The sequence below is a fragment of the Panulirus ornatus genome, chromosome 5 (assembly GCF_036320965.1).
Source record: "Panulirus ornatus isolate Po-2019 chromosome 5, ASM3632096v1, whole genome shotgun sequence".
NCBI classification, from domain to species: Eukaryota; Metazoa; Arthropoda; class Malacostraca; order Decapoda; family Palinuridae; genus Panulirus; species Panulirus ornatus.
The window spans coordinates 39,200,997-39,228,804 of NC_092228.1; the positions used below are offsets into that span (position 1 = coordinate 39,200,997).

Below are 27,808 nucleotides of genomic sequence, written 5' to 3' on the forward strand. Positions count from 1 at the left end.
ATGTACGACAGTCATTCCTTGAACGACAATATTGGTTCTAGTAGTCGTAGGCTAAGCAGGCTACCTTATTAAATCCTGTGTGATGTTAAACTCGAAAATGAATGAAATTGATTGGAGTGTGGAAAATGAGATCCAATTATTTTATGCCATGATGGGCCACAAGCCAGTCGGTGAGTCAAGTGAAAAGTTCATGAAGGGTTAACTGGTGAAGCTGGACGGTACTACCCTAGAGCACGACAGTACGATGCATGACAGTTTGACCCTTAGGCACAGTTGATGAACTGTGATCTGATGGATAAAGATCAAATCAGATTCATGGCCATCATAACATCGTGCTTTTTGGACGAACAGTTATTCTCCGGTTGACCTTAATTATTTCGTTTATTGCAGCCTTCATTCAGGAATGAGTTTTTCAATAACATATAAGTTGCTCAGATTTTAGTTGTTTTAGTATATTAGCATTTCATAGTATATTATAAAGACTGGTCAAGTTTTACATTTTTCATTATTTTTTGACCAGTTTCTCATATGGACACTTATCTGTGTGGTAATTATCTTGATATTATCTACGTTATAATTCAAGAGACTCATTTAAAATCAAGGCTTTTGACACTGCCTCTAAAATATCCCTGCAAGGATGGGCAGTTAACAGGAATGCCATGTGTGTTGAGAACTACGTGCTATGTATACAGCTACAGTGTATTTGAACAGTGACATTTTAATGATATAACCACGATTTATTTTGAAAACAACAGGTTGTGGAACATTTTGAGAAGTCACTATTTACATAAGGCTCTTGTTACAACTATCACATCTGTATACTCATATTAGTATTTAATGAATAGTCATAATCCACTTCTCTTTTCTGTTTCAGCCTAAACCAGATCTATGAATGCCTCACATAACCTCTGTTAGCGTATAATTTTCAACCACAGCATGTGCGTATTTTTTATATAACATAGATATTAAGATAAATGTTAATTGCTCGAGCAAATCAAATGACGTTTTTGTATAATGTAACGATTTCTATACTTGGTTCACAGGTTCTTAAATCTATCGAGTTCACACATTCCCAGATATTCGTAATCCTCCTCCATACCATCGTCTTGTTTCTTACTTAAGGGTAAATAGAAATTTTCCAGATCATGCTCCCAGTCTTAATGTAATTTCCATTACAAAACAAAGTCAGTGATATTTCAAAGCTTTGTTGTCCTTAACTACATTTAACCTCTGTATGTTAATTTCTACGTAGCTGTCATGTAAATACAATAGCCATCAGAAGGAAGGGTCATGTAAATACAATAGCCATCAGAAGGAAGGAACATGGCTAAGAGGTACAGATGATCATGTCACAATACTTAAAGAAAATGAATAATTATGCTCTTGATAATGCTGTTTTATTATGAACTGTGCTCTGAGCATTTTTCATGTCTTTTGTTATTGCATTGTGCTTTTCCCTCCTCCATACATTTAAATACAGTCAAATCATTCTTGAGTTATATACGTCCTTTTCTTCTTTTCCAAGAAAGTTTGCTGATACTGTGTCTTCTTCAAAATGGATCCACAAGTTTGAACCACCTTTAAAGTCATTGAGATTTCGAGTGTGAGTTGTTAATTGCAACAAAAAAATTATCTGGGACATTACATTATTTTTAACATTGTCTGAAATATGGATAGATATTTTATGGGTTTTTTTTTTTTTTTGTATGAAATATAGATGAACCTTTTTTGTCCCAGTTTATGCCAACTAGCACTAAGTTTAGATGTGGAATAGACGATATCTGAAAACATTTTGATTAATGCTTTGTTAATTTTCGTTTACGATACAAAGCACTGTACAGTATGCTGTTTAGTAATGCAAGTTCTTACATTGAAGATAACATTCTTGTCAAGTTCCTCATATATGATACTCTGAATAATTTGATACAAAGGTTTGTATATGCTGTAAAAGTTAAGTACTTTAATTTATTATACAGGTGTGAATAAGCACTTCCAAATGATGTTTATTCATGATAAGCTCAGTTCCTCCCTTAACTGTGAGATGTCGACTCGGACTATATGGGACAAATTGGAAACCTTGTACGACTTGGCTGCTTTGGTAAGAATGTTTTAAGGTCATACTATACTGTTTGAATATTCTTAGCCATGTTATAGCACAGAAATAATTCGTTTTCTCTTAGTACCATGTTTTTTAGTTGAGAATAGGATCACAGTTCTACAGTTGTATTATAACTGCAAGTATTCAGTAGCTGGAAATGAAGGTTGATGTTATCATAGATTTACTTTTCAAAAAATATATTCAGATTGAATATATAGTCAACAGGTTTGTATTCCTTTATGTAAGCTAGCTTCATGCCCACATGGAAAAGTATACAGTTTAAAACATGCAGTGTTTTTAAAGAGTATATATGACTGACACAAAGCATGGAGTTGATAACTTGGAAATTTTCCATTCCAAAAGCAAGTTTTTGTTGAAATACTGTTGACAGCATGTACGATTCAGTTACTTTTAGCACATTTTGATACCATATTAGAAATATTTGACAAAAGACATACAATATTGTGGACTGAAAGATTTTGATACCAAAAATTAAATTTTTATACTGTTCTTTATCATTCCATAAATAGAGCCTTACGACATTGTGGATATAACACTTTTCATGAATCACCTCTGAAATGATAATATGATTGTCATTATCAGTATTTTAGCTTCACCTGCACAATTTGTCTGGTTCTACAATGCAAATAAAAGTTAAAGAAATCCTGGCCACAGCTTATATTGTTCTTAGCCAAACTCTGCATGGTCAGACTATCTTTTTTTCTCATCCATCTCATCATATCACAGTTTATTTTCCTTTAGTTATCCCAGCAGGGTCACAGCTTATCTTGCTCCTGGTTGAGCTTGGCTTGGTCACAGCATATCTTGCTGCTAGAACAAATCAGCACAGTCAGTGGCTGGCAACACTTAATCACAGCTTGTCTTGCACTAAGTCCAATTCAACATGGTCACTGGCAGAAAATTCCCAGTCCACCTCAGAGTTTTCACTGAAAAGCAGTTCATTGTCACTGCTTGTTTTGTTCATAACCCAGTTCAGCATGATCACTGTCTATGCTTGTATGCCTGCTCGGCTTGGTCTCTGATAGCCTTGCTTGTATGCCTGCTCAGCATGGTCATTGGCTAGCATTTCAGGTGACCTGATCACCATTTATATATTCTGCATTCAAAAATTTATTATTATTATACATAATTGCTGTTTCCCATGTCGGCAAGGTAGCACAAGGAAACAAACAAAGAATGGCCCAACCATTCATATATGCATATATATATATATATATATATATATATATATATATATATATATATATATATATATATAATAATAATAATATATAATAATATATAAAAGTATATATATATATATATATATTTTTTTTTTTTTTCTTTTTTATTATACTTTGTCGCTGTCTCCCGCATTTGTGAGGTAGCGCAAGGAAACAGACGAAAGAAATGGCCCAACCCCCCCCCCATACACATGTATATACATACGTCCACACATGCAAATATACATACCTACACAGCTTTCCATGGTTTACCCCAGACGCTTCACATGCCTTGATTCAATCCACTGACAGCACGTCAACCCCGGTATACCACATCGCTCCAATTCACTCTATTCCGTGCCCTCCTTTCACCCTCCTGCATGTTCAGGCCCCGATCACACAAAATCTTTTTCACTCCATCTTTCCACCTCCAATTTGGTCTCCCTCTTCTCCTCGTTCCCTCCACCTCCGACACATATATCCTCTTGGTCAATCTTTCCTCACTCATTCTCTCCATGTGCCCAAACCACTTCAAAACACCCTCTTCTGCTCTCTCAACCACGCTCTTTTTATTTCCACACATCTCTCTTACCCTTACGTTACTCACTCGATCAAACCACCTCACACCACACATTGTCCTCAAACATCTCATTTCCAGCACATCCATCCTCCTGCGCACAACTCTATCCATAGCCCACGCCTCGCAACCATACAACATTGTTGGAACCACTATTCCTTCAAACATACCCATTTTTGCTTTCCGAGATAATGTTCTCGACTTCCACACATTCTTCAAGGCCCCCAGAATTTTCGCCCCCTCCCCCACCCTATGATCCACTTCCGCTTCCATGGTTCCATCCGCTGCCAGATCCACTCCCAGATATCTAAAACGCTTCACTTCCTCCAGTTTTTCTCCATTCAAACTCACCTCCCAATTGGCTTGACCCTCAACCCTACTGTACCTAATAACCTTGCTCTTATTCACATTTACTCTTAACTTTCTTCTTCCACACACTTTACCAAACTCAGTCACCAGCTTCTGCAGTTTCTCACATGAATCAGCCACCAGCGCTGTATCATCAGCGAACAACAACTGACTCACTTCCCAAGCTCTCTCATCCCCAACAGACTTCATACTTGCCCCTCTTTCCAAAACTCTTGCATTTACCTCCCTAACAACCCCATCTATAAACATCTGTGTTTGATGATAGAGTGGCAGATATAGGGTGTTTTGGTCGAGGTGGTGTGCAAAGTGAGAGGGTTAGGGAAAACGCGGGAGACAGCGACAAAGTATAATAAAAAAAAAAAATATATAATAATAATATATATATATATATATGGTAAATTATATGGGAGGGTATTGATTGAGAGGGTGAAGGCAGGTACAGAGCATCAGATTGGGGAAGAGCAGTGTGGTTTCAGAAGTGGTAGAGGATGTGTGGATCAGGTGTTTGCTTTGAAGAATGTATGTGAGAAATACTTAGAAAAGCAAATGGATTTGTATGTAGCATTTATGGATCTGGAGAAGGCATATGATAGAGTTGATAGAGATGCTCTGTGGAAGGTATTAAGAATATATGGTGTGGGAGGCAAGTTGTTAGAAGCAGTGAAAAGTTTTTATCGAGGATGTAAGGCATGTGTACGTGTAGGAAGAGAGGAAAGTGATTGGTTCTCAGTGAATGTAGGTTTGCGGCAGGGGTGTGTGATGTCTCCATGGTTGTTTAATTTGTTTATGGATGGGGTTGTTAGGGAGGTGAATGCAAGAGTCTTGGAAAGAGGGGCAAGTATGAAGTCTGTTGGGGATGAGAGGGCTTGGGAAGTGAGTCAGTTGTTGTTCGCTGATGATACAGCGCTGGTGGCGGATTCATGTGAGAAACTGCAGAAGCTGGTGACGGAGTTTGGTAAAGTGTGTGGAAGAAGAAAGTTAAGAGTAAATGTGAATAAGAGCAAGGTTATTAGGTACAGTAGGGTTGAGGGTCAAGTCAATTGGGAGGTGAGTTTGAATGGAGAAAAACTGGAGGAAGTGAAGTGTTTTAGATATCTGGGAGTGGATCTGTCAGCGGATGGAACCATGGAAGCGGAAGTGGATCATAGGGTGGGGGAGGGGGCGAAAATTTTGGGAGCCTTGAAAAATGTGTGGAAGTCGAGAACATTATCTCGGAAAGCAAAAATGGGTATGTTTGAAGGAATAGTGGTTCCAACAATGTTGTATGGTTGCGAGGCGTGGGCTATGGATAGAGTTGTGCGCAGGAGGATGGATGTGCTGGAAATGAGATGTTTGAGGACAATGTGTGGTGTGAGGTGGTTTGATCGAGTAAGTAACGTAAGGGTAAGAGAGATGTGTGGAAATAAAAAGAGCGTGGTTGAGAGAGCAGAAGAGGGTGTTTTGAAATGGTTTGGGCACATGGAGAGAATGAGTGAGGAAAGATTGACCAAGAGGATATATGTGTCGGAGGTGGAGGGAACGAGGAGAAGAGGGAGACCAAATTGGAGGTGGAAAGATGGAGTGAAAAGGATTTTGTGTGATCGGGGCCTGAACATGCAGGAGGGTGAAAGGAGGGCAAGGAATAGAGTGAATTGGAGCGATGTGGTATACCGGGGTTGACGTGCTGTCAGTGGATTGAATCAAGGCATGTGAAGCGTCTGGGGTAAACCATGGAAAGCTGTGTAGGTATGTATATTTGCGTGTGTGGACGTGTGTATGTACATGTGTATGGGGGGGTTGGGCCATTTCTTTCATCTGTTTCCTTGCGCTACCTCGCAACCGCGGGAGACAGCGACGAGGTATAAAAAAAAAATTATATATATATATATATATATATATATATATATATATATATATATATTTATATATATATATATATATATATATATATATATATATATATATATATATATATATATATAAATTAAACCATGGAGACATCACACACCCCTGCCGCAAACCTACATTCACTGAGAACCAATCACTTTCCTCTCTTCCTACACGTACACATGCCTTACATCCTCGATAAAAACTTTTCACTGCTTCTAACAACTTTCCTCCCACACCATATATTCTTAATACCTTCCACAGAGCATCTTATCAACTCTATCATATGCCTTCTCTAGATCCATAAATGCTACATACAAATCCATTTGCTTTTCTAAGTATTTCTCACATACATTCTTCAAAGCAAACACCTGATCCACACATCCTCTACCACTTCTGAAACCACACTGCTCTTCCCCAATCTGATGCTCTGTACATGCCTTCACCCTCTCAATCAATACCCTCCCATATAATTTACCAGGAATACTCAACAAACTTATACCTCTGTAATTTGAGCACTCACTCTTATCCCCTTTGCCTTTGTACAATGGCACTATGCACGCATTCCGCCAATCCTCAGGCACCTCACCATGAGTCATACATACATTAAATAACCTTACCAACCAGTCAACAATACAGTCACCCCCCTTTTTTAATAAATTCCACTGCAATACCATCCAAACCTGCTGCCTTGCCGGCTTTCATCTTCCGCAAAGCTTTCACTACCTCTTCTCTGTTTACCAAATCATTTTCCCTAACCCTCTCACTTTGCACACCACCTCGACCAAAACACCCTATATCTGCCACTCTATCATCAAACACATTCAACAAACCTTCAAAGTACTCACTCCATCTCCTTCTCACATCACCACTACTTGTTATCACCTCCCCATTTGCGCCCTTCACTGAAGTTCCCATTTGCTCCCTTGTCTTACGCACTTTATTTACCTCCTTCCAGAACATCTTTTTATTCTCCCTAAAATTTAATGATACTCTCTCACCCCAACTCTCATTTGCCCTTTTTTTCACCTCTTGCACCTTTCTCTTGACCTCCTGTCTCTTTCTTTTATACATCTCCCACTCAATTGCATTTTTTCCCTGCAAAAATCGTCCAAATGCCTCTCTCTTCTCTTTCACTAATACTCTTATTTCTTCATCCCACCACTCACTACCCTTTCTAATCAACCCACCTCCCACTCTTCTCATGCCACAAGCATCTTTTGCGCAATCCATCACTGATACCCTAAATACATCCCATTCCTCCCCCACTCCCCTTACTTCCATTGTTCTCACCTTTTTCCATTCTGTACTCAGTCTCTCCTGGTACTTCCTCACACAGGTCTCCTTCCCAAGCTCACTTACTCTCACCACCCTCTTCACCCCAACATTCACTCTTCTTTTCTGAAAACCCATACAAATCTTCACCTTAGCCTCCACAAGATAATGATCAGACATCCCTCCAGTTACACCTCTCAGCACATTAACATCCAAAAGTCTCTCTTTCGCATGCCTGTCAATTAACACGTAATCCAATAACGCTCTCTGGCCATCTCTCCTACTTACATAAGTATATTTATGTATATCTCGCTTTTTAAACCAGGTATTCCCAATCATCAGTCCTTTTTCAGCACATAAATCTACAAGCTCTTCACCATTTCCATTTACAACACTGAACACCCCATGTATACCAATTATTCCCTCAACTGCCACATTACTCACCTTTGCATTCAAATCACCCATCACTATAACCCGGTCTCGTGCATCAAAACCACTAACACACTCATTCAGCTGCTCCCAAAACACTTGCCTCTCATGATCTCTCTTCTCATGCCCAGGTGCATATGCACCAATGATCACCCACCTCTCTCCATCAACTTTCAGTTTTACCCATATTAATCGAGAATTTACTTTCTTACATTCTATCACATACTCCCACAACTCCTGTTTCAGGAGTATTGCTACTCCTTCCCTTGCTCTTGTCCTCTCACTAACCCCTGACTTTACTCCCCAGACATTCCCAAACCACTCTTCCCCTTTACCCTTGAGCTTCGTTTCACTCAGAGCCAAAACATCCAGGTTCCTTTCCTCAAACATACTACCTATCTCTCCTTTTTTCACATCTTGGTTACATCCACACACATTTAGGCACCCCACTCTGAGCCTTCGAGGAGGATGAGCACTCCCCGCATGACTCCTTCTTCTGTTTCCCATTTTAGAAAGTTAATACAAGGAGGGGAGGATTTCAGGCCCCCCACTCCCGTCCCCTCTAGTCGCTTTCTACGACACGCGAGGAATACGTGGAAAGTATTCTTTCACCCCTATCCCCAGGGATAATATACATATATATATACATATACACATACACACACATACACATACATACGCACATATACACACACACACACATACATATATATACATATGAAAAATGTAAGAAACAATTTAGAAAACTGAAACTTCTAGCTTGAAATGAATGAAAAAATGAATGTCACATAATGGTTCAATAATACAGAAATGCACATATACATTTCAACATATACATAGACATATACATATATACACACGTACATATTCATACTTGCTGCCTTCATCCATTCCCATTACCACCCTGCCACACAGGAAATAGCACCCCCCCCCACCTACAATGAGGTAGCACCAGGAAAAGACAAAAAAAAAAGCCACATTCACTCACATTCACTCTCTAGCTCTCATGTGTAATGCACCAAAACCACAGCTCCCTTTCCACATCCAGGCCCAAAGACCTTTCCATGGTTTACCCCAGACACTTCACATGTCCTGGTTCAATCCATTGACTGCACAACGACCAAGGTATACCACATCATTCCAATTCACTCTATTCCTTGCACTCCTTTCACCCTCCTTTATGTTCAGGCCCTGATTGCTCAAAATCTTTTTCACTCTGTCCTTCCACCTACAATTTGGTCTCCCACTTCTCCTTCTTTTCTCCACCTCTGATGCATATATCCTCTTTGTCAGTCTTTCCTCACTCATTCTCTCCATGTCTCCACACCATTTCAACACACTCTCTTGTACTCTCACGATCACACTCTTTTTATTACCATGCATTTCTCTTACCCTTGCATTACTTATTCGATCAAACCACCTCACACCACCTATTGTCCTCAAACATTTCATTTACAACACATCCACCATCTTCCGCACAACCTTATCTATAGCCCATGTCTCACAACCATATAACTTTGTTGAACGTTCTCGCCTTCCACACTTTCTTAAACACTTCCAGAACCTTCGCCCCCTCCCTCATCCTGTGACTTGCTTCCGTTTCCATGGTTCCATCCACTGCTAAGTCTACTCCCAGATATCTAAAACACTTTACTTCCTCCAGTCTTTCTCCATTAAAAAAAAGAGACCCCCAGCCACAATATGGTGAGGTGCTTGCCATAGCATTATAACAATAACTACTGACTATCATCTTTTATCTGCAAAGGAAAGTGGAATTTGGGTTTGCCCATCCATCCATCTGCTATTGTGACCCAGTATTTTTAACACAATATCTTAAGACTGGTGGATTGAATATGGACTAATACCATGGATACTATGTACAGAGTTATACAGTCGGTGAAATTTTCAAGTTCAGAGGTCAAAGGACAAGGTCATAAGGTATTGTTTATTAGAATGTAACTGAATAGTTGTGTCTACATTACCTGAAGATTGGATTTGTGGATTTGGACCAAAATTATAACATAAATGCTACTGTACATAGACATCAGGATTCAAAGGTCAGCATCCCATACTGTGCTACTGAATGTCTGTGTGTGAAATTAGATGACTTGAAGAGAGGTCAACCAAGCTAGTACCACAGATACTTGATACAGAGTTCTACACCTTGACTGTATTTGGACATTAGGGTCAAAGATTGGATTGTGGGGTCATATGAACCTCCTGAATTTTTATCTATGGCCTCAAGAAACTTGCATATAGCTGGCCTAGGTTTGGCCACTTTTGGCCAAAACGTGAGGACATTTTATCTGGGTACCCATTGTGACCCATTTAGAAGACTGTCCTGCATTTTTATACTTGGTTGAAATTAAATAGCACTGGTTAGGACTCCAAGAGTGTTGTTTTACACTGTCATTTCTTAAGTCATATCAAATGGAAAAAACTTTGATATGTATAGGAATGCAGCATTTTTTTATAGTAAGGTTGGATTCATTGTAAAGATGGTAGTTTAAGATAAGAATCGCAATTTAAATTAGTGTTTTTGTCGTAGAGTTAGTTACTGCGTCGTGAGATTTCTTAATCTGTATTTGGGTATAACAGTCAAAGAGGTAAAAGGTTAGTATTCTAGATACTTACCAGATACAGTGTCCTAAATAAATCTGTAGAACACTTTTTGAGTGATGCAAAGTGTTTCCCAGCTTTACTTTTTTATCTGTATTTTGTCCCCTGACACTTTTTTTTACTTTGACATTTAGGATGAATCAGATAAGCTCCCATTCCCAAATGAAGAAATCGAATTCAACTTGCCAGAGATGGAATTCTCTGATTTGCTGGATGAACGAGTCAAACCTGATGTAAGGGATGAGTATAAAGATGAAAAGGAATTTCGAGGCAGGGGACGCCCACCAAAAAACTTTGAAAAGGATTATAAAGATGAAGGTGAGTGAAATAGTATAATGATTAAACCATTCAGTGGCAAGTTCTGACAACCATTGTCTCTCGTGTGGGGTTTCTTGAGAAAGTCGAGAAATCGTGTAATATTTATTTAATACAACTCATTCACATCAGATGAGTTTGAGTGAATTCAGGATATTGAATATTGTACAAGTACTATCAGCATTACAACCGATGCTAGAAAATGCACTGGCTGCTGCTCCCTGGATGATAACAATGTGTTAAGTGGCACAAATTCTAATGGTATATTTATGCATGCGTTGTAGTGCATCCCTCTCATTTTTGGCTCAGTGTTTGAACACCCCGAGTGTACACTGAAATGACATAATGCACAGTATTTTTATATGAAGACATTGCTTAAGAATCTAGAAATTTGTTGATCATATTTGTATAGCTGAGGAAAAAATTGATTAGTATAAAAGGAGGTTGTGGATGAGAGGGCTAAGGAAATGAGTCAGTTGTTTTTCGCTAATGATACAGTGCTGGTGACTGATTCGGGTGAGAAACTGCAAAAGTTGGTGACTGAGTTTGGTTAAGTGTGTGAAAGAATAAAGTTGAGAGTAAATGTGAATAAAAGCAAGGTTATCAGATTCAGTAGGGTTGAGGGACAAATTAATTGGAAGGTAAGTTTTAATGGAGGAAAACTGGAGGAAGTGAAGAGTTTGATATATGGGAGTGGACTTAGCAGCAGATGAAACCATGGAAGCGGAAGTGAGTCACAGGGTGGGGAAGAGGGTAAAGGTTCTGGAAGCGTAGAAGAATGTGTGGAAGGCAATAATGTTATCTCGAAGAGCAAAAATGGGTATGTTTTAAGGAATAGTAGTTCCAACAATGTTATATGGTTGCGAGGCATGGGCTATAGATAGGATTGTATGGAGGAGGGTGGATGTGTTGGAAGTGAGATGTTTGAGGACAATATGTGGTGTGAGGTGGTTTGATTGAGTAAGCAATGAAAGGGTAAGAGAGATGTGTGGTAATTAAAAGATTGTGGTTGAGAGAGAAGAGGGTGTGTTAAAATGGTTTGAACACATGAAGAGAATGAGTGAGGAAAGATTGGCAAAGAGAATATATGTGTCAAAGATGGAGGGAAGAAAGAGAAGCGGGAGACCAAATTGGAGGTGGAAGGATGGAGTGAAAAAGATTTTGAGGGATCGGGGCTTGAACATACAGGAGGGTGAAAGGCGTGCAAGGAATAGAGTGAATTGGAACGATGTGGTATACCGGGGTTGACGTGCTGTCAGTGGATTGAACCAGGGCAAGTGAAGCATTTGGGATAATCTTGGAAAGGTCTTTGGGGCCTGGATGTGGAAAGGGAGCGGTTGTTTCAGTGCATAACACATAACAGCTAGAGACTGAGTATGAAAGAATGTGGCCTTTCTTTTGTCTTTTCCTGCCACTACCTTGCTGGAGGGTGGGGATGCTTTGTTATGGATGAAGGCGGCAAGTGTGGGCATGTATATATGTATGTGTCTATGTATATGAATGTATACATTGAAATGTGTATATATGTATATGTGCATGTGTGGGTGTTTATGTATACACATGTGTATGTGGTTGGGTTGGGCCATGCCTTGTCTGTTTCCTTGCGCTACCTTGCTGATGCGGGAGACTGCGATTAAGTATAATAGATAAAATAAATAGAAGGAGGTATCCATATGTTGTGATAAAGTAAAGCTATTCATTTACAAATAGACTCTTGAGTAAATGCAGGATATGAATGCCTAGACTGCATCTTTTTTCTATAAACTCTGTATAAACAGAACTAGTACTGTCCTATACTCATTATGTTGGGAAATTTCACCCATACATTAGTAAAAAGTACATATGTCTTCAGTCAATCTTCTGAAAAACATGACAGGTTGATCCATTCTCATTTCATGTTTTATGGTCTTTGTGCAAAAAGTGAGAAGCATATATTGACGTGAAATTGTTACTTTGTTACTGTCTTTGAAGTAATTTCAGCAATTACAGATTCCTGGAATTTTCAATGTAGTATATAGAGATCATTTCCATCTGAAAAAGAATGATAGTACCATTAAATTATTATGGTCCAGCTTTGTATGATTTCTCTTTGAAAATCGATTTTCTTTTTTGTGTGCAAACCAAAAAACAAGGTGTTTCATGTGTTTTACTTTAGGCAACCGCTTTGAACTTCCCGTACAAAGTGTCAGTATCCAATGTTTTTGCATTAATCAAAGGGATATTTGCTAGGCAGTTCTGACACTTATGTTTTAGTGTCACCATGAGGAGAGGACACTCAAACATATATCTTTAAAAAGCTTAAATCTTTACCACTTCAAGAATCATTGCAAAAAATTTCCACTTAATCTACCTTTAGAGTTAAACAAATGAATGTCAGCAGGTGAGTGCAAAATTAAGACAAAATAGTGGAACAATGAAATAAACAACTGCCTGTTGTTCTAAGACAGTTGTGCACAAGAAACTCAAGGAGAGAAACAGCCAGTATGAATGAGTTTAAGCATATTTGTGTTGAACAGCAAATCATAGTAAAACAGACATTATGAAATGTATATTGCTGAAAATAGTCGAAGAAACCTGAAAGAATTTCATACATGTAACAAGCAAGAGTCATTATCCAGTCAGTTGGTCCACTGATCTCAGAAAATGGCAACTTGATTCAAGACAGTGAAGCCATGGGAAAGACCGTAGATTGAGATTTTCTTTTGTATTTATGATTTAAGACATGCCTCAAGTTCCAGATTTAGTTCTGTTGATAGCAGAAGAGAACATTATGCAACATAATGATATACAAGAACAAGCTATAACATCAGCATTAAATGGAATGAAGGTACATAAGATGGTAGGTATTGATAAGTTCTAAGAACCCTGGTTTTTTGTGAAATTGTACATTTTTGACAAATTAGCTTGATCTCTGAATGAAATGTGGGGCTCTTCCACATTAAAGAAGAAATGCATTCATGGAAAATAGTATTCGAAGTGAATTCATTTAACTTAAACCTCTCTTAGCTTAATGTAATGTTCCTTCTGACATACTTTTCAGAACCTTGCCAAGACCAAATACTGTACACTGTTTTCTTTCTAACTGAAATTATAGGTACAGCACATCCTATTAATTTTCCCATGCACTAAATAATTATAATCGATGATTGTCATATATGATGTTGATTAGGCAGGTGATTCTATGAGTTTGGCTCCACCGCTATACATTTGTAGCATAAGTAAACATCAGTGTGACAGTTAGTCACAGTCTTATTTCTCAGCTTTTTTTTTTTTTTGGAGAGATGAGTACTATATATGAGCTGGAGTTTGATGATGTATGGTAGATCACCAAATAGCCCACATACCTGCCAGTCTTACAGATTCAGTGAGTGCAATTTGGCCAGTTTTTTAAGTCTAGAGAACGTGATCTTACTAACCACTTACATTTTAAAATCATAGTTAAAATCCTTCTTCTCACTTCTCAAACAAATTCTTACCGAAATATTTTCAGAACTATGCATAGCACAGGAGATAATTAGCTCAAATTTGAGGATGAGACCTTTTCTGTTCTTGCCAAATTGTTTGAAATTGGAACCACATTTGTATCAAAGCTTAGGTGTTAAAATCAAATTTTACATATTTGGTTTATTTTTAAATCAGACTGTTTTATTACAAAAAAAAGTGTAACCAACTTGTGCAGTGAAAATAAAGTGATTGATATCATATATTTGGATTTTTAGAAAGCATTTGATAAACTTCTGCATCAAGGATTACTAGAGCTAACTCACATATTATGCATGTTGCCATGCTTCATATGTCAGGAAATTGGTTGATCGGCTGTAAAGAGAGTGGTGATTAATAGTCAAACCTCAGAATGGTCCTGCAAGGAATAGAGTTGGGACCTACTCCGTTTCTGATATGCATACATGGACCCACCACATGTATATGGGAAATATGACAATAAGCAGATATAAAGTACCTTTTCTTACATTCTCTGACTCGCTTGTAAGTGTCATTTTATGCTAAACTAACATTCATTGTTGTTCTTCAAGTTTTTGCAGTTCTTTTTTACCTGCTGCTCTATTCCTGTATCCCTGACACTGTATTTGTGGTACTGCCTAGTCTTCATCACACCTAAGTATGCACTTTTATCTGGAATTAATTCTACCCTCATACTGTCATTTCCTTCCATCTCATGCTGTGTGTTCATCTTTTCTGGTTCTATCTGGCTTTTATTTTTACACCTAAATTGCGTCAAAAGCAACCATATTTTGCTCTCTCTTTCCAGACTAGACTATTTCCCCCAGAACTCTTTAAGAGTTTTGTCCTGCAAATGTACTATCTATATCCTGTCAAATTACTCGGTCTGTTAATGGTTTGAACCTTGAAAATTCACAGTACCATCCGCATATGTTCATAGCTATTTCTTAATATGTATGTGTGATGTTCATTTCATGTGAGGTATGTAATTCCAATAAACACACTGCCTTTTCTGTGCTCAGTACCCTACCTTCCCAAATCATTTTGCACTGTCTGAATAATGACACCTAACCTTACCACGAAAATCATGTATTATCATGAATAAAATGAATTGCTCTGTTTTGTAAATCTCATACCATTAGGAATGAGGCGTGAACGTGCTCGAGATATGCGAGAGGAAGATGATGATACCCCAAGACGGCCTGGAAAAAGGGGGCGAGATTCAAAGCCATCTTCTCCAGCCCACACTCCTACACCAAATAAAAGACGCAGGAATTGATCATAAAGTGAGCTTAAATACTTTAGTTCCTATAAGTTCATACCAGCATCTTACAAGTGAAGTCTTTATAAAATGAGTTTCGTCAAAAGTTTCCTGCTAAGACATAGAAATTATTTGGTGGAAACATTTTGATTACTGGTAATACAAAATGAATTGGCTAAACAGGAAAGTTTGGTTTTTAGAATGATGGAGAATGCATGTTGTTATCCCCGTTGTTATCACCAGGGCATGATGCATGGTACCCTGTAAGTGATAGGGGCTGTAGTTTCGGTGCTTTACACATGACAGCTAGAGACTGGGTGTGAATGAATGTGGCCTTTTTTGTCTGTTTTCTTGGCACTGCCTCACGGATGCAGGCAGTAGCGATGCTGTTTCCTGTGGGGTGGGGTAGTGCCAGGGATGGATGAAGGCAATCAAGTATGAATATGTACTTGGGTATGTATGTATATGTCTGTGTCTGTATATGTATATGTTGTATGTATATGTATGTAAATGTGTGTATGTGGGCATTTATGTATACATACTTGTGCATGAGTGGATGGGCCATTCTTCATCTGTATACTGGTGATACGTCACTGACACAAGTGGGGAAGAGATAACAAATAGTGATGGAGTGAGGAGGAGATGGAGTGAGTATTTTCAAGGTTTGTTGAATGTGTTTGATGATAGAGTGGCAGATGTAGGGTGTTTTGGTTGGGGTCGTGTATGAAGTGAGGGAGTCAGAGAGAATGATTTAGTGAAGAGAGAAGAGGTAGTGAAAGCTTTGTGGATGATGAAGTCTGGCAAGCCGGCAGGTATGGATGTTATTGCAGTGGAATCTATCAAAAAAGGGGGTGACTGTGTTGTTGATTGGTTGGTAAGGATATTCATTGTATGTATGGACCATGGTGAAGTGCCTGAGGATTGGTGGAACGCATTCATAATGCCATTGTACAAAGGCAAAGGGGATGAAGGTGAGTGTTCAAACTACAGAAGTTTGTTGAGTATTCCTGGGAAATTATATGGGAGGATATTGATTGAGAGGGTGAAGGCATGTACAGAGCATAAGATTGGGGAAGAGCAATGTGGTTTCCTAAGTGGTATAGGATGTGTGGACCAGGTGTCTGCTTTGAAGAATGTATGTGAGAAATACTTAGAAAAACAAATGTATTTGTATGTAGCATTTATGAATCCGGAGAAGGCATATGATAGGGTTGATAGAGATGTTTTGTGGAAGGTATTAAGAGTATATGATATGGGAGATAAGTTGCTAGAAGCAGTGAAAAGTTTTTACCAAGGATGTAACTTATTTGTGCAAGTAGGAGGAGAGGAGAGTGATTGGTTCCCAGTGAATGTCGGTCTGTGGCAGGGGTGTGTGATATCTCCTTGGTTGTTTAATTAGTTTATGGATGTGATGGTTTGGGAGGTAAATGCAAGAGTTTTGGAGAGAGGGGCAATTATGCAGTCTGTTGTGGATGAGAGGGCCTGGGAAGTGAGTCAGTTGTTGTTTGCCGATGATACAGCTTTAGTGGCTGATTCATGTCAGAAACTGAAGAGGTTGGTGACTGAGTTTGGAAAAGTGTATGAAAGGAGAAAGTTGAGAGTAAATTTGAATAAGAGCAAGGTTATTAGGTTCAGCAGGGTCGAGGGACAAGTTAATTGGGATGTAAGTTTGAATGGAGAAAAATTGGAAGTTAAGTGTTTTAGAAATTTGGGAGTTGACTTAGCAGCAGATGGAACCATGAAAGCGGAAGTGAGTCAGAGGATGGGGAAGGGGGCAAAGGTCCTGGGAGCAATGAAGAATGTGTGGGAGAAGAGAATGTTATCTCAGAGAGCAAAAATGGATGTTTGAAGGAATAGTAGTTCCAACAATGTTATGAGGTTGAGTGGCATGGGCTGTAGATAGGGTTGTACAGAGGAGGGTGGATGTGTTGGAAATTAAATGTTTGAGGACAGTATGTGATGAGGTGGTTTAATCGACTAAGTTATGTAAGGGTAAGAGAGATGTGTGGAAATAAAAAGAGTATGGTTGAGAGAGCAGAAGAGGGTGTGTTGAAATAGTTTGGACACATGGAGAGAATGATTGAGGAAAGATTGACAGGAAGGATGTATGTGTCAAAGGTGGAGAGAACAAGGAGAAGCAGGAGACGAGATTGGAGGTGGAAGGATGGAGTGGAAAAGATTTTGAGTGATCGGGGCCTGGACATACAGGAGGTTGAGAGACATGCATGGAATAGAGTGCACTGAAACAATGTGGCATACCAGGGCCAATGTGCTATCAATGGACTAAACCAGGGCATGTGAAGTGTTTGAGGTAAACCGTGGAAAGGTCTGTGGGGCCTGGATGTGGATAGGGAGCTATCATTTTGGTGCACTACACATGACAGCTAGAGAATGGATGTGGCCTTTTTGTCTGTATTTCTGGCACTACCTCACTGAAGCAGGGGATAGAAATGCTGTTTTCCTGTGGAGTAGGGTAGCGACAGGAATGGAGGAAGGCAAGTAAGTATATGTACATGTGTATATATTTAATGTCTGCATATACGTATGTATATGTTGATATTTACATGTATGTATATGTGCATATGTGGGCGTTTATGTATATATGTGTGTATATGAGTGGATGGGCCATTCTTTGTCTGTTTTGTGGTGCTACCTCACTGACACGGGAAACAGCGATTATGTATAATGAAATAATAGATATAATATGTATACATACATAATCACTGTTTCCTGCGACATCAAGGTAGCGTCTAGAAACAGACAAAGAATGGCCCATTCACTCATATACACATATATATACATAAATGCCCGCATATGCACATATACATATACATTCATATCAACATATACATACATACATATGTACATATTCATACTTGCTTGCCTTCATCCATTCTTCTTGCTACCTCATCCCACAGGAAAACAGCATCACTATCCTCAGTGAGGTAGCACCAGGAATACAGACAAAAAAGGCTACATTCGTTCACACTCAGTCTCTAGTGTAATGCACCGAAACCAAAGCTCCCAATCCACATCCAGGCCCCCACAGACCTTTCCATGGTTTACCCCAGAGGCTTCACATGCCCTGTTTCAGTCTATTGACAGCACGTTGGCCCCGGTATATCACATCATTCCAGTTCACTTAAAATTTTGATATACTTTAAAGTTATAGTTTTTACCTATTCAACTAACTTGTGTATTAATATTTTTCTGGTGCTGATCATATTATATTGACCAAAGGTCACATTATTTTGAATGAAAATATATTATTGAAAATTTCTTGATTTGTGACTGGCTAAACCATCTCAAAAAACCTTGTACACAGGTTTCATCTTCCTTCAGGTAATACAAGTGTATACTAGAAATTAGGAGAGGTCAGTATCAAAGTCAGAAACTTTTATTATTTAGGCCTTTTACAAAGGGGATTGTGATTTCTATAAATAAGTATTCACACCCTTACAGTTTTGCCAAGAAAAGTACTTCCACTTGTGTGCTGTATCAGTATTACAAAAACTATAAATGAAGGCATGTGTACATGTAGGAAGAGAGGAAAGTGATTGGTTCTCAGTGAATGTAGGTTTGCGGCAGGGGTGTGTGATGTCTCCATGGTTGTTTAATTTGTTTATGGATGGGGTTGTTTATGGATGAGGTGAATGCAAGAGTTTTGGAAAGAGGGGCAAGTATGAAGTCTGTTGGGGATGAGAGAGCTTGGGAAGTGAGTCAGTTGTTGTTCGCTGATGATACAGCGCTGGTGGCTGATTCATGTGAGAAACTGCAGAAGCTGGTGACTGAGTTTGGTAAAGTGTGTGAAAGAAGAAAGTTAAGAGTAAATGTGAATAAGAGCAAGGTTATTAGGTACAATAGGGTTGAGGGTCAAGTCAATTGGGAGGTAAGTTTGAATGGAGAAAAACTGGAGGAAGTAAAGTGTTTTAGATATCTGGGAGTGGATCTGGCAGCGGATGGAACCATGGAAGCGGAAGTGGAGCATAGGGTGGGGGAGGGGGCGAAAATCCTGGGAGCCTTGAAGAATGTGTGGAAGTCGAGAACATTATCTCGGAAAGCAAAAATGGGTATGTTTGAAGGAATAGTGGTTCCAACAATGTTGTATGGTTGCGAGGCGTGGGCTATGGATAGAGTTGTGCGCAGGAGGATGGATGTGCTGGAAATGAGATGTTTAAGAACAATGTGTGGTGTGAGGTGGTTTGATCGAGTAAGTAACGTAAGGGTAAGAGAGATGTGTGGAAATAAAAAGAGCGTGGTTGAGAGAGCAGAAGAGGGTGTTTTGAAATGGTTTGGGCACATGGAGAGAATGAGTGAGGAAAGATTGACCAAGAGGATATATGTGTTGGAGGTGGAGGGAACGAGGAGAAGTGGGAGACCAAATTGGAGGTGGAAAGATGGAGTGAAAAAGATTTTGTGTGATTGGGGCCTGAACATGCAGGAGGGTGAAAGGAGGGCAAGGAATAGAGTAAATTGGATCGATGTGGTATACCGGGGTTGACGTGCTGTCAGTGGATTGAATCAGGGCATGTGAAGTGTCTGGGGTAAACCATGGAAAGCTGTGTAGGTATGTATATTTGCGTGTGTGGACGTATGTATATACATGTGTATGGGGATGGGTTGGGCCATTTCTTTCGTCTGTTTCCTTGCGCTACCTCGCAAACGCGGGAGACGACGACAAAGCAAAAAAAAAAAAAAAAGTAAATTAATGAAGATCAAATGAATTAATGAATTCTTACATATAGAAGATGTATACTTTTGTGAACAAGTTATAAGTAAGTAAATTTATGCAGAATGATGAAGATTCATGTTGTTTTAATCTGAGCTAGAGATAAGGTCTGCATGCTATAGGTAGCTGGAGAGATTGTAGTATGAAATATTCAGGTGTATATTTAACCCTCTCAGTAGAGGAAAGGGAGTATTATGTTATAGGTAACCAGTTTTTTTGTGCAATACAAGTATTGTTGTAACGTAAATATCTCAGGATTATTTGACCTCGCATTATCTATAGAAGTGTGACTGCAATCAACCAGAATGGAATATTCTAAGTTCAAACCTTTTCTTTTCCAAATCAGCGTAGGAGAGTTATGGAAGTACATAGGAAGGGTGGATGATAGGAGATCTTATGGTCCAAGTCAGGTTCACTACCTGGAAGGCAATAATATTACCCTATACTCCTACTCTGTGTTTTTATGAGCAGGCTTATCTATAGATAATTGGTATCACTGAAGTATTTGTCAAACTGTAATCTAAAGATATTTATATTCCTTACAATGACAATGTCTGGTAGTTTCTACAGTCCTGCTACCAAGAAGATTACCATCATTAGCATTAAATCCCATTCCTTTTAATTTCATAACATTATTTATTTTAGATGAATCAACATGAAATGTTAAAAAAAATATCCTGTGATATGTAGTTGAAATTATTTAGGGTGAGACCATTCTTCATCTGTTCCTTGTGTTACCTTTTGTAAAACTTGGGAAGCAATGAAAGTATATGAAAATAGTAATTTTGAAAACTTTTATGCCATCTCATCAGAGGCTGTGCTTTTTTAGAGAAAATAATGTTAGATCTCTGGGTTTTTCTTCATATTGCTTCTCTGAAAGACAGAATTACTATCACTTATAATTATTCTTCATCTTCAGTAAATTATGATGTGCAGAATTCAGTGCTGTATTCTGTTTGAGGTCTGACTTGGACTTTGCAAAGATTGGATATGCTGTAGTATCCTTCATTATATAGTTTATATTTTTGGCATTAAAGCCTAATTAATTATTTGCTATCTTTTATACAGCTTGGCAGTGCTTTGTATATTTAACCCTTTCAAGATAGAACCCTGATAAATGATTGTCTCTCACATGATAGCTGGATATTGACAAAATGTAGAATATAGAATAAAGAATATTAATTCACTTAGAATAAAAAGAGCCATTTAAACAGCACTTCATAGTCATTTAAATCTTGAGACAAGGTTTGATCCTTAACCCTTTCAGTTCTTCCCATTAGCATGCATTTCTTTTTCTGAAAAGGTGTATAAAAAATAACTCTCTCTTAAGAATTAATGCTTGAGTGTTCCTAGACTAGGAAAAACACATTGTGCGGTGTATTGACCAATTCTTTGTACACAAGTTACATTTACTTACATTTTGTAATCTTTTATTTATATATGCTTAGGAGTAGAAAAACTGTCAATGTTTTTTTCTTATGAATTAATTTTTTAAGCATTTGCAACTTAGGAAGAACACCTTATAAAGTTAAATGGCCAATCCTAAGTGCCAGGAACATGGGTATGGGTGCCACAAACATGGCAAGTCTTGGGAAAAGGAGCACAACAATCCACTGTGGTGACTAGTTCATTACTGAGGCCTCAAGTCAGCTCCAGTTACTAATTCTTCATTTTGGTTGCCATCTGTGCCCAGAAAACAGAGTCTAGAATGCATGAGTAATTTTGTTGCATGAAATTATAGGCAAAGATTGATGCCAATAGTGCACTGCTACATAAGCATAGATTGACACCAGTTGCACAAAAGGGTGCTGCTGCTATTCAAACTAAGTGTGTACTCAGGCACTCCAGCATGTGATTGTCCCTCATACTTATTTCCCTGTACTTGGAGACTGAGTTCTTCTCTGTTATATTCTCAATCTCTCTTCATGGTCTCCAGACACTAGCAAATATAATAGCTGTATTCATCATCTGTATTGTACCACATACAGTCGTATTTGTTTAAATTGTGTTGCAATGCAGGAGCCTGGATGTTGTGAATGCATATCCTCCCACTGTGGTTATCTTTGGATGACTAAGACTTGTTGGTATTTGTGTGTGCTAGTAAGAGTTTGGGTGACATATGGGATCTGTACATGTTTCCTGCCAGTGAAGGAACCATTAGTTCCTTCAAATATAACCAGGAAAATAAGACCATACAGTTTGCAGGAATAGGCCACCTGCACAAGGTTTGGGAATAATGTCATTATTGATTACCACTCTAAGGTCCTTTTCTTCTTGTTTCTCTAATAATGGTTTACCATGCATTGCATTTTCATGATTGATATTTTTCTTACCAAAATGCATCACTTTGCATATGTCTACACAGAAGTCCATATGTGATGTCTTTGACCACTCCATTACTTGATACTTCTTTGAATCCTCTTGCAGTCTTGACTGGGCTGAATTTTCTAGTAGCCTGTCATCAGCAAATGTTAAAATTCTACCGGTGAGTCGTGTCTCCACATCATTGATATAAGACTGAGCATTGTGGAACCCCACATGTCACTTTAAGCTAATCAGATATTTCCCAACGTAATATCACTCTGTTTTCTGTCTGTAAGCGAGTAAGTCCACCATCCACATGTAGATTCTATTTCATATACCAAGGGCTCTAATTTTTTTTTTTTTTTTTACAAGCCTCTTAGAAGCCAAGCATATAATATCTGAGGGTATTGTAAAGTCCCAGTTATCATATACAGTAAATATTCTCAAACTCAGATTCCCAGAAACATAGATTATTCCATTCCGCCTTAATAATTTTTCCAATTTTGACTCCCTTGCAAACCATTTAATTTGGATTTGAGAATTCACTGTATATGACTGAAGAATTCTTTTAAGATAGTTGTGCATGATCTGGCTTTACAGAACCCATGTGATTATTGGTTAGTAGTTTATAATTAAAAAAGAATTATCTTTGATTAATGTTTGTAGCATTTTACTAAAAACTAGAGCATAGCTGGCAGGATGGTAATTTGAAATGCATTTTCACTCCCTTGAAGATTAATTCATTCTGTTCATGGGATATTGTGAATATTTGATGAGCACTATTTTTTTTTTTATTATTATACTTTGCCGCTGTCTCCCGCGTTAGCGAGGTAGCGCAAGGAAACAGACGAAAGAATGGCCCAGCCCACTCACATACACATGTATATACATACACGTCCACAAACACATACATACCTATATATTTTAATGTATACATATACATACATACACAGGCATATACATATATACACATGTACATAATTCATACTTGCTTCCTTTATTCACTCCCGTCACAACCCCGCCACACATGAAATGACAATCCCCTCCCCCCACATGCGCGCAAGGTAGCGCTAGGAAAAGACTACAAAGGCCACATTCGTTCACACTCAGTCTCTAGCTGTCATGTATAATGCACCAAAACCACAGTTCCCTTTCCACATCCAGGCCCCACAAAACTTTCCATGGTTTACCCCAGATGCTTCACATGCCCTGGTTAAATCCACTGACAGCATGTCAACCCTGGTATACCACATCGTTCTAATTCACTTTATTCCTTGCACACCTTTCACCCTCCTGCATGTTCAAGCCCCGATCGCTCAAAATCTTTTTCACTCCATCTTTCCATCTCCAATTTGGTCTCCCACTTCTCCTCGTTCCCTCCACTTCTGTCACATATATCCTCTTTGTCAATCTTTCCTCACTCATTCTCTCCATGTGACCAAACCATTTCAAAACACCCTCTTCTGCTCTCTCAACCACACTCTTTTTATTACCACACATCTCTCTTACCCTTTCATTACTTACTCGATCAAACCACCTCACACCACATACTGTCCTCGAACATCTTATTTCCAACACATCCACCCTCCTCCACACAAGTCTATTTATAGCCCATGCCTCACAACCATATAACATTGTTGGAACCACTATTCCTTCAAACATACCCATTTTTGCTTTCCAAGATAACGTTCTCGCTTTCCACACATTTTTCAACGCTCCCAGAACTTTCACCCCTCCCCCACCCTGTGACTCGCTTCTGCTTCCATTTTTCCATTGGCTGCCAAATCCACTCCCAGATATCTAAAACACTTCACTTCCTCCAGTTTTTCTCCATTCAAACTTACCTCCCAATTGACTTGTCCCTCAACCCTACTGTATCTAATAAACTTGCTGGTTTATTCTGCTTTTCTGGAGACTTATTATAAATACAGAATTTAGGTAACTGATAATGATGCCCACTTTAATGGTTCTTTGTGCCCCTTAACTGTTATATACTTTTGGCTAGCAGTCTGTTGCAGATCCTTCCATTCATAGTTATCATTAATATTTTCTGTACCTGTTCTTCTTCCCCTTTTTCTGTAGACATCCATCCCTATATATCTACCTGTATTTGCCTCATAATGGAGGTACCCTATCAGCTTCAAGTGATATCTAAAATGACAATAATTTTTTTTTTTTATCCCTAATTACCCTCTTACACTGAAGCAAGGTGGTGTCAAGAACAAACAATCAGTGGCCTCTTGTGCACACAACTAATACTTAGCAGTCATGTATTGAATAATGTACCAAAGCCAACCATTCACATACAAGAGCCACATTTTATGCTGTGGGTTATCTCAGTTACTTCAGATGCCTTGTTTTACTTCATTCTGTTCACAGCATACCTCTCACCCTTCTATGTGTTCATATGCTAGTACCCCAAAGCCTTCATTACTTCATCCTTCCATCTGCTTCTAAGTCTTCCCCTCTCACTTGCTATTTTCCCTTCTAACACATACATCCTCATAGTTTTTCTGTGTTTATCTTCTCCATGTACTTGAACCATTTTAGTACACTGTTGTTCACTTTCAGTCGGACTGCACTTAATACCACAACTCTCTCTGGCTCCATAAATCCTTAGACTACATAAACTCTGAACAACCTGATTAGCCATTAAGCTACACTGTTACCCGATGCACTTTTATTATGTTATACTTCTTGAACTAGACTTTCTCTGCCTTCCTGTCATCTTAAAACATTCAGCAGTCGTTCAAAATACTTACTCCACCTCTTTCTCACCTTCCACTTCCCTGTCAGTTCTCATTATTGTTGCCCACATTTCTTCTTATGCTCTGCTTCTTCCTTTTTATTCAGTATACCATTCACCATGGCACTCCCACTCTGCTTACCACCTTATCCTAAACACATCACATTTGCCTTCCTGTCATCGTAGCACATTCAGCTTTTCTTGAAAATACTTACTCACTCAACCTCTTATCTATTCTTTGCTTGCTTCCATTTCCATGTCTATTCTCCCCACTGTTGCCCACATTTATTCTCATGTTCTCCTTACTCTGTTTACCTCCTACCAAAACATTTTTGAATTTCTCACTCATCTCTCACTTACCTATATTTTTAGCTGGTTTGTCTTGCATTCTTCTCAGTTACTAACACACCTTCCTGCAGATATTGACCATACGTCTCTTTTCTCTTTCATTATTTATTTAATTTTCTCATTCCACCACTCACTACCCTTTCTTATACATCCTCATCCTGACGCTCCTTACAGCTCCCTCTCCATCAGAAGTGTCACCTCCTTTCACTCTTTTCCTTTCATAAACCCTAGACTTTATCCTTTGTTCATTCCTGAACCATTCTATCCTTTTGTTTCATTGTACAGAGAGAACAGAGAGGTTTTTCTCCTCTCACGTACCTTCTGTCTCTCTTAATTTCATCTTCATTGTAATCATACACATTAAGTAACCCCTAGTCTTAGCCTTTGAGAATAACTCTTTACTGTCTCACCTTTCAAGTTTTTTGGAAAGTGGTTATGTAAAGAAGAGAAGGGTTTCCAAAGCCCATTTCTAGCCCTAGTGTTTAACCTTATACATGCAGGAGACATTTGGTTAATATTCTTATTCCCCTATCCCTTAGGATGAAAAAAAAAATACTAACAATATCTTGTCAATAAAGTCTTGCTACATATCAGTGCAATGTGCAGATGTAGCAAGACAAAGGTTTATTGACTTTATTGACAAGATTCTGTATGGGTCATTGCCTTGATTGGGTTTTTTTGCTAGGGAATTGTCAGAATGTTTGAATACATTAATTAAATGCCGTTTGAAAGCCATCAGTTGGTTACTTAAGTAATCTGAATAGTCCTATTCAGTAGCCAATACTTTGCAGTGAATATTTCAAGATGACCCCAAGTCTCAAAGAAGTTAAATCCTGTGTAACTCATTAACAGTAGCTAAATTACAAGTACTATATCACCATTATACTAATGCATACTTTTTTGTTATACTTCTTTTCAGTATTGATACTACATCTCCATGGGTGAAAGGTAATGTGCCAAAGGAATATATGTGGTGAATGAATGCAAGACTTTTGTTGGGGTTGCTTTGGAAAGTAAGGTGTATATCTGGATGGTCATGGAGCAGATAAAGATATTTTCCAAGTAGTGCAGAAATACAGATTTTTACCGATATACTTGTGCAAATCAGAAATGAAGCATACAGATTTAAGAGAAGGTTTAGAAATGGTATTTACAAAGATACTAAACGAATGGATTTGACTGAAGTTGATGGTAAGAAGTATAAAGAAAAGCTTCAAAGCAGTTGGGCATCATATAGGGGTGTGTAAGTGCATGTCTCTGAAAAGTGCTGAGATCAGAGTATATGAGGCAGTAGCCATACGGAATTTACTACAGAACAGAAGGGCATGTGGTTTTATATATAGATAGATGGCATTTTATTTACACAACATTGAAGATTATACAAAATTGCATTGTATACAAGCCTGTCCATCTACTATTTCAGTTTGTCATCATGCTTTAAGCATTATCATAATTTTAATTCAGAAAATGGTAGGCCATGGTACCAAATTTCTAAACATGTGGACAGAAAAGGGAAATGCTCAAGAAATACCAGTGCGCTTATAGAGGAAGTGGTGTTTAACAAAGGAATTTAGTTATGTTGTGCAGAATATGATACACACTTAGACACATGACTGTTGAATTATATTATTGCCAAATATTTTTGAGTTTTCTGTATGAATTGAGTACTTGACATTTGCTGTTTACCTATGCCTATATGAGAATGAGTTAAAACATGACGTCAAGCAGGTTTGTACATTTGAAGTCCTCCTTTCAAAGAATAATGACTTGTGGAAATCAACTCATAATTGTTACTTTCACTGTGGGAAGTGTTCACAACATTTTGAGTAAAGAGGTACTATGTTAATACATAGAAAAAAATGCATACTTGTATTTCTTTGAGAATAAACTTTGCAGAATGGGTTCCCAGGTCCAATCTGGAATGCTGGTAAAGTGCATTGTTACCTAGTTCCCTGTGGTAAACTTGTTACTACAGTTATATAAGTATTTCAACATCAAATATGTATGATAGTAAAGTGCATATCACTGTACTCTAATCTAAAGTGTGCTAGTCTTTTTAACCAAATCTTGCTGCAGCTTTTCACCTGAATTACACATAGGCCATGTTATCAAAATTAGTCATTACAGATGTGAACAGGACTAAATCTCCTGTGGAGCAATACCTAACTTGTAATAAAGTTTGTAAAAGTC

General features: G+C 38.4%; 1 protein-coding gene across 2 annotated transcripts; it reads left to right on the forward strand.

Annotated features, from left to right (window-relative positions):
- Nucleotides 1-13: 13 nt before the first annotated feature.
- Nucleotides 14-27,808, forward strand: MrgBP (MRG/MORF4L binding protein). Of its 2 annotated transcripts, XR_011712792.1 has the most exons (6): nt 14-170; nt 1,977-2,098; nt 10,591-10,774; nt 15,373-15,516; nt 22,648-22,705; nt 26,538-27,808. XR_011712792.1 is itself a non-coding variant. In XM_071661959.1 (5 exons), exons 1-4 carry the CDS (start codon nt 83-85, stop codon nt 15,507-15,509), a joined length of 531 nt encoding a protein of 176 aa, XP_071518060.1. In that variant the 5' UTR covers nt 15-82; the 3' UTR covers nt 15,510-15,516; nt 26,538-27,808. The 2 variants fall into 2 exon arrangements, 1 of the variants encoding a protein (XP_071518060.1); XM_071661959.1 differs by lacking the exon at nt 22,648-22,705 and having other exon boundaries at nt 15-170.

Excerpts from the sequence above, each read along its gene's own strand:
- MrgBP (XM_071661959.1), top strand. The coding sequence starts at position 83 with ATGTTAAACTCGAAAATGAATGAAATTGATTGGAGTGTGGAAAATGAG. Across the intron at positions 171-1,976 it reads GATGGGCCACAAGCCAGTCG|GTGTGAATAAGCACTTCCAA; the intron begins GTGAGTCAAGTG and ends TTTATTATACAG. Across the intron at positions 2,099-10,590 it reads TGTACGACTTGGCTGCTTTG|GATGAATCAGATAAGCTCCC; the intron begins GTAAGAATGTTT and ends TTTGACATTTAG.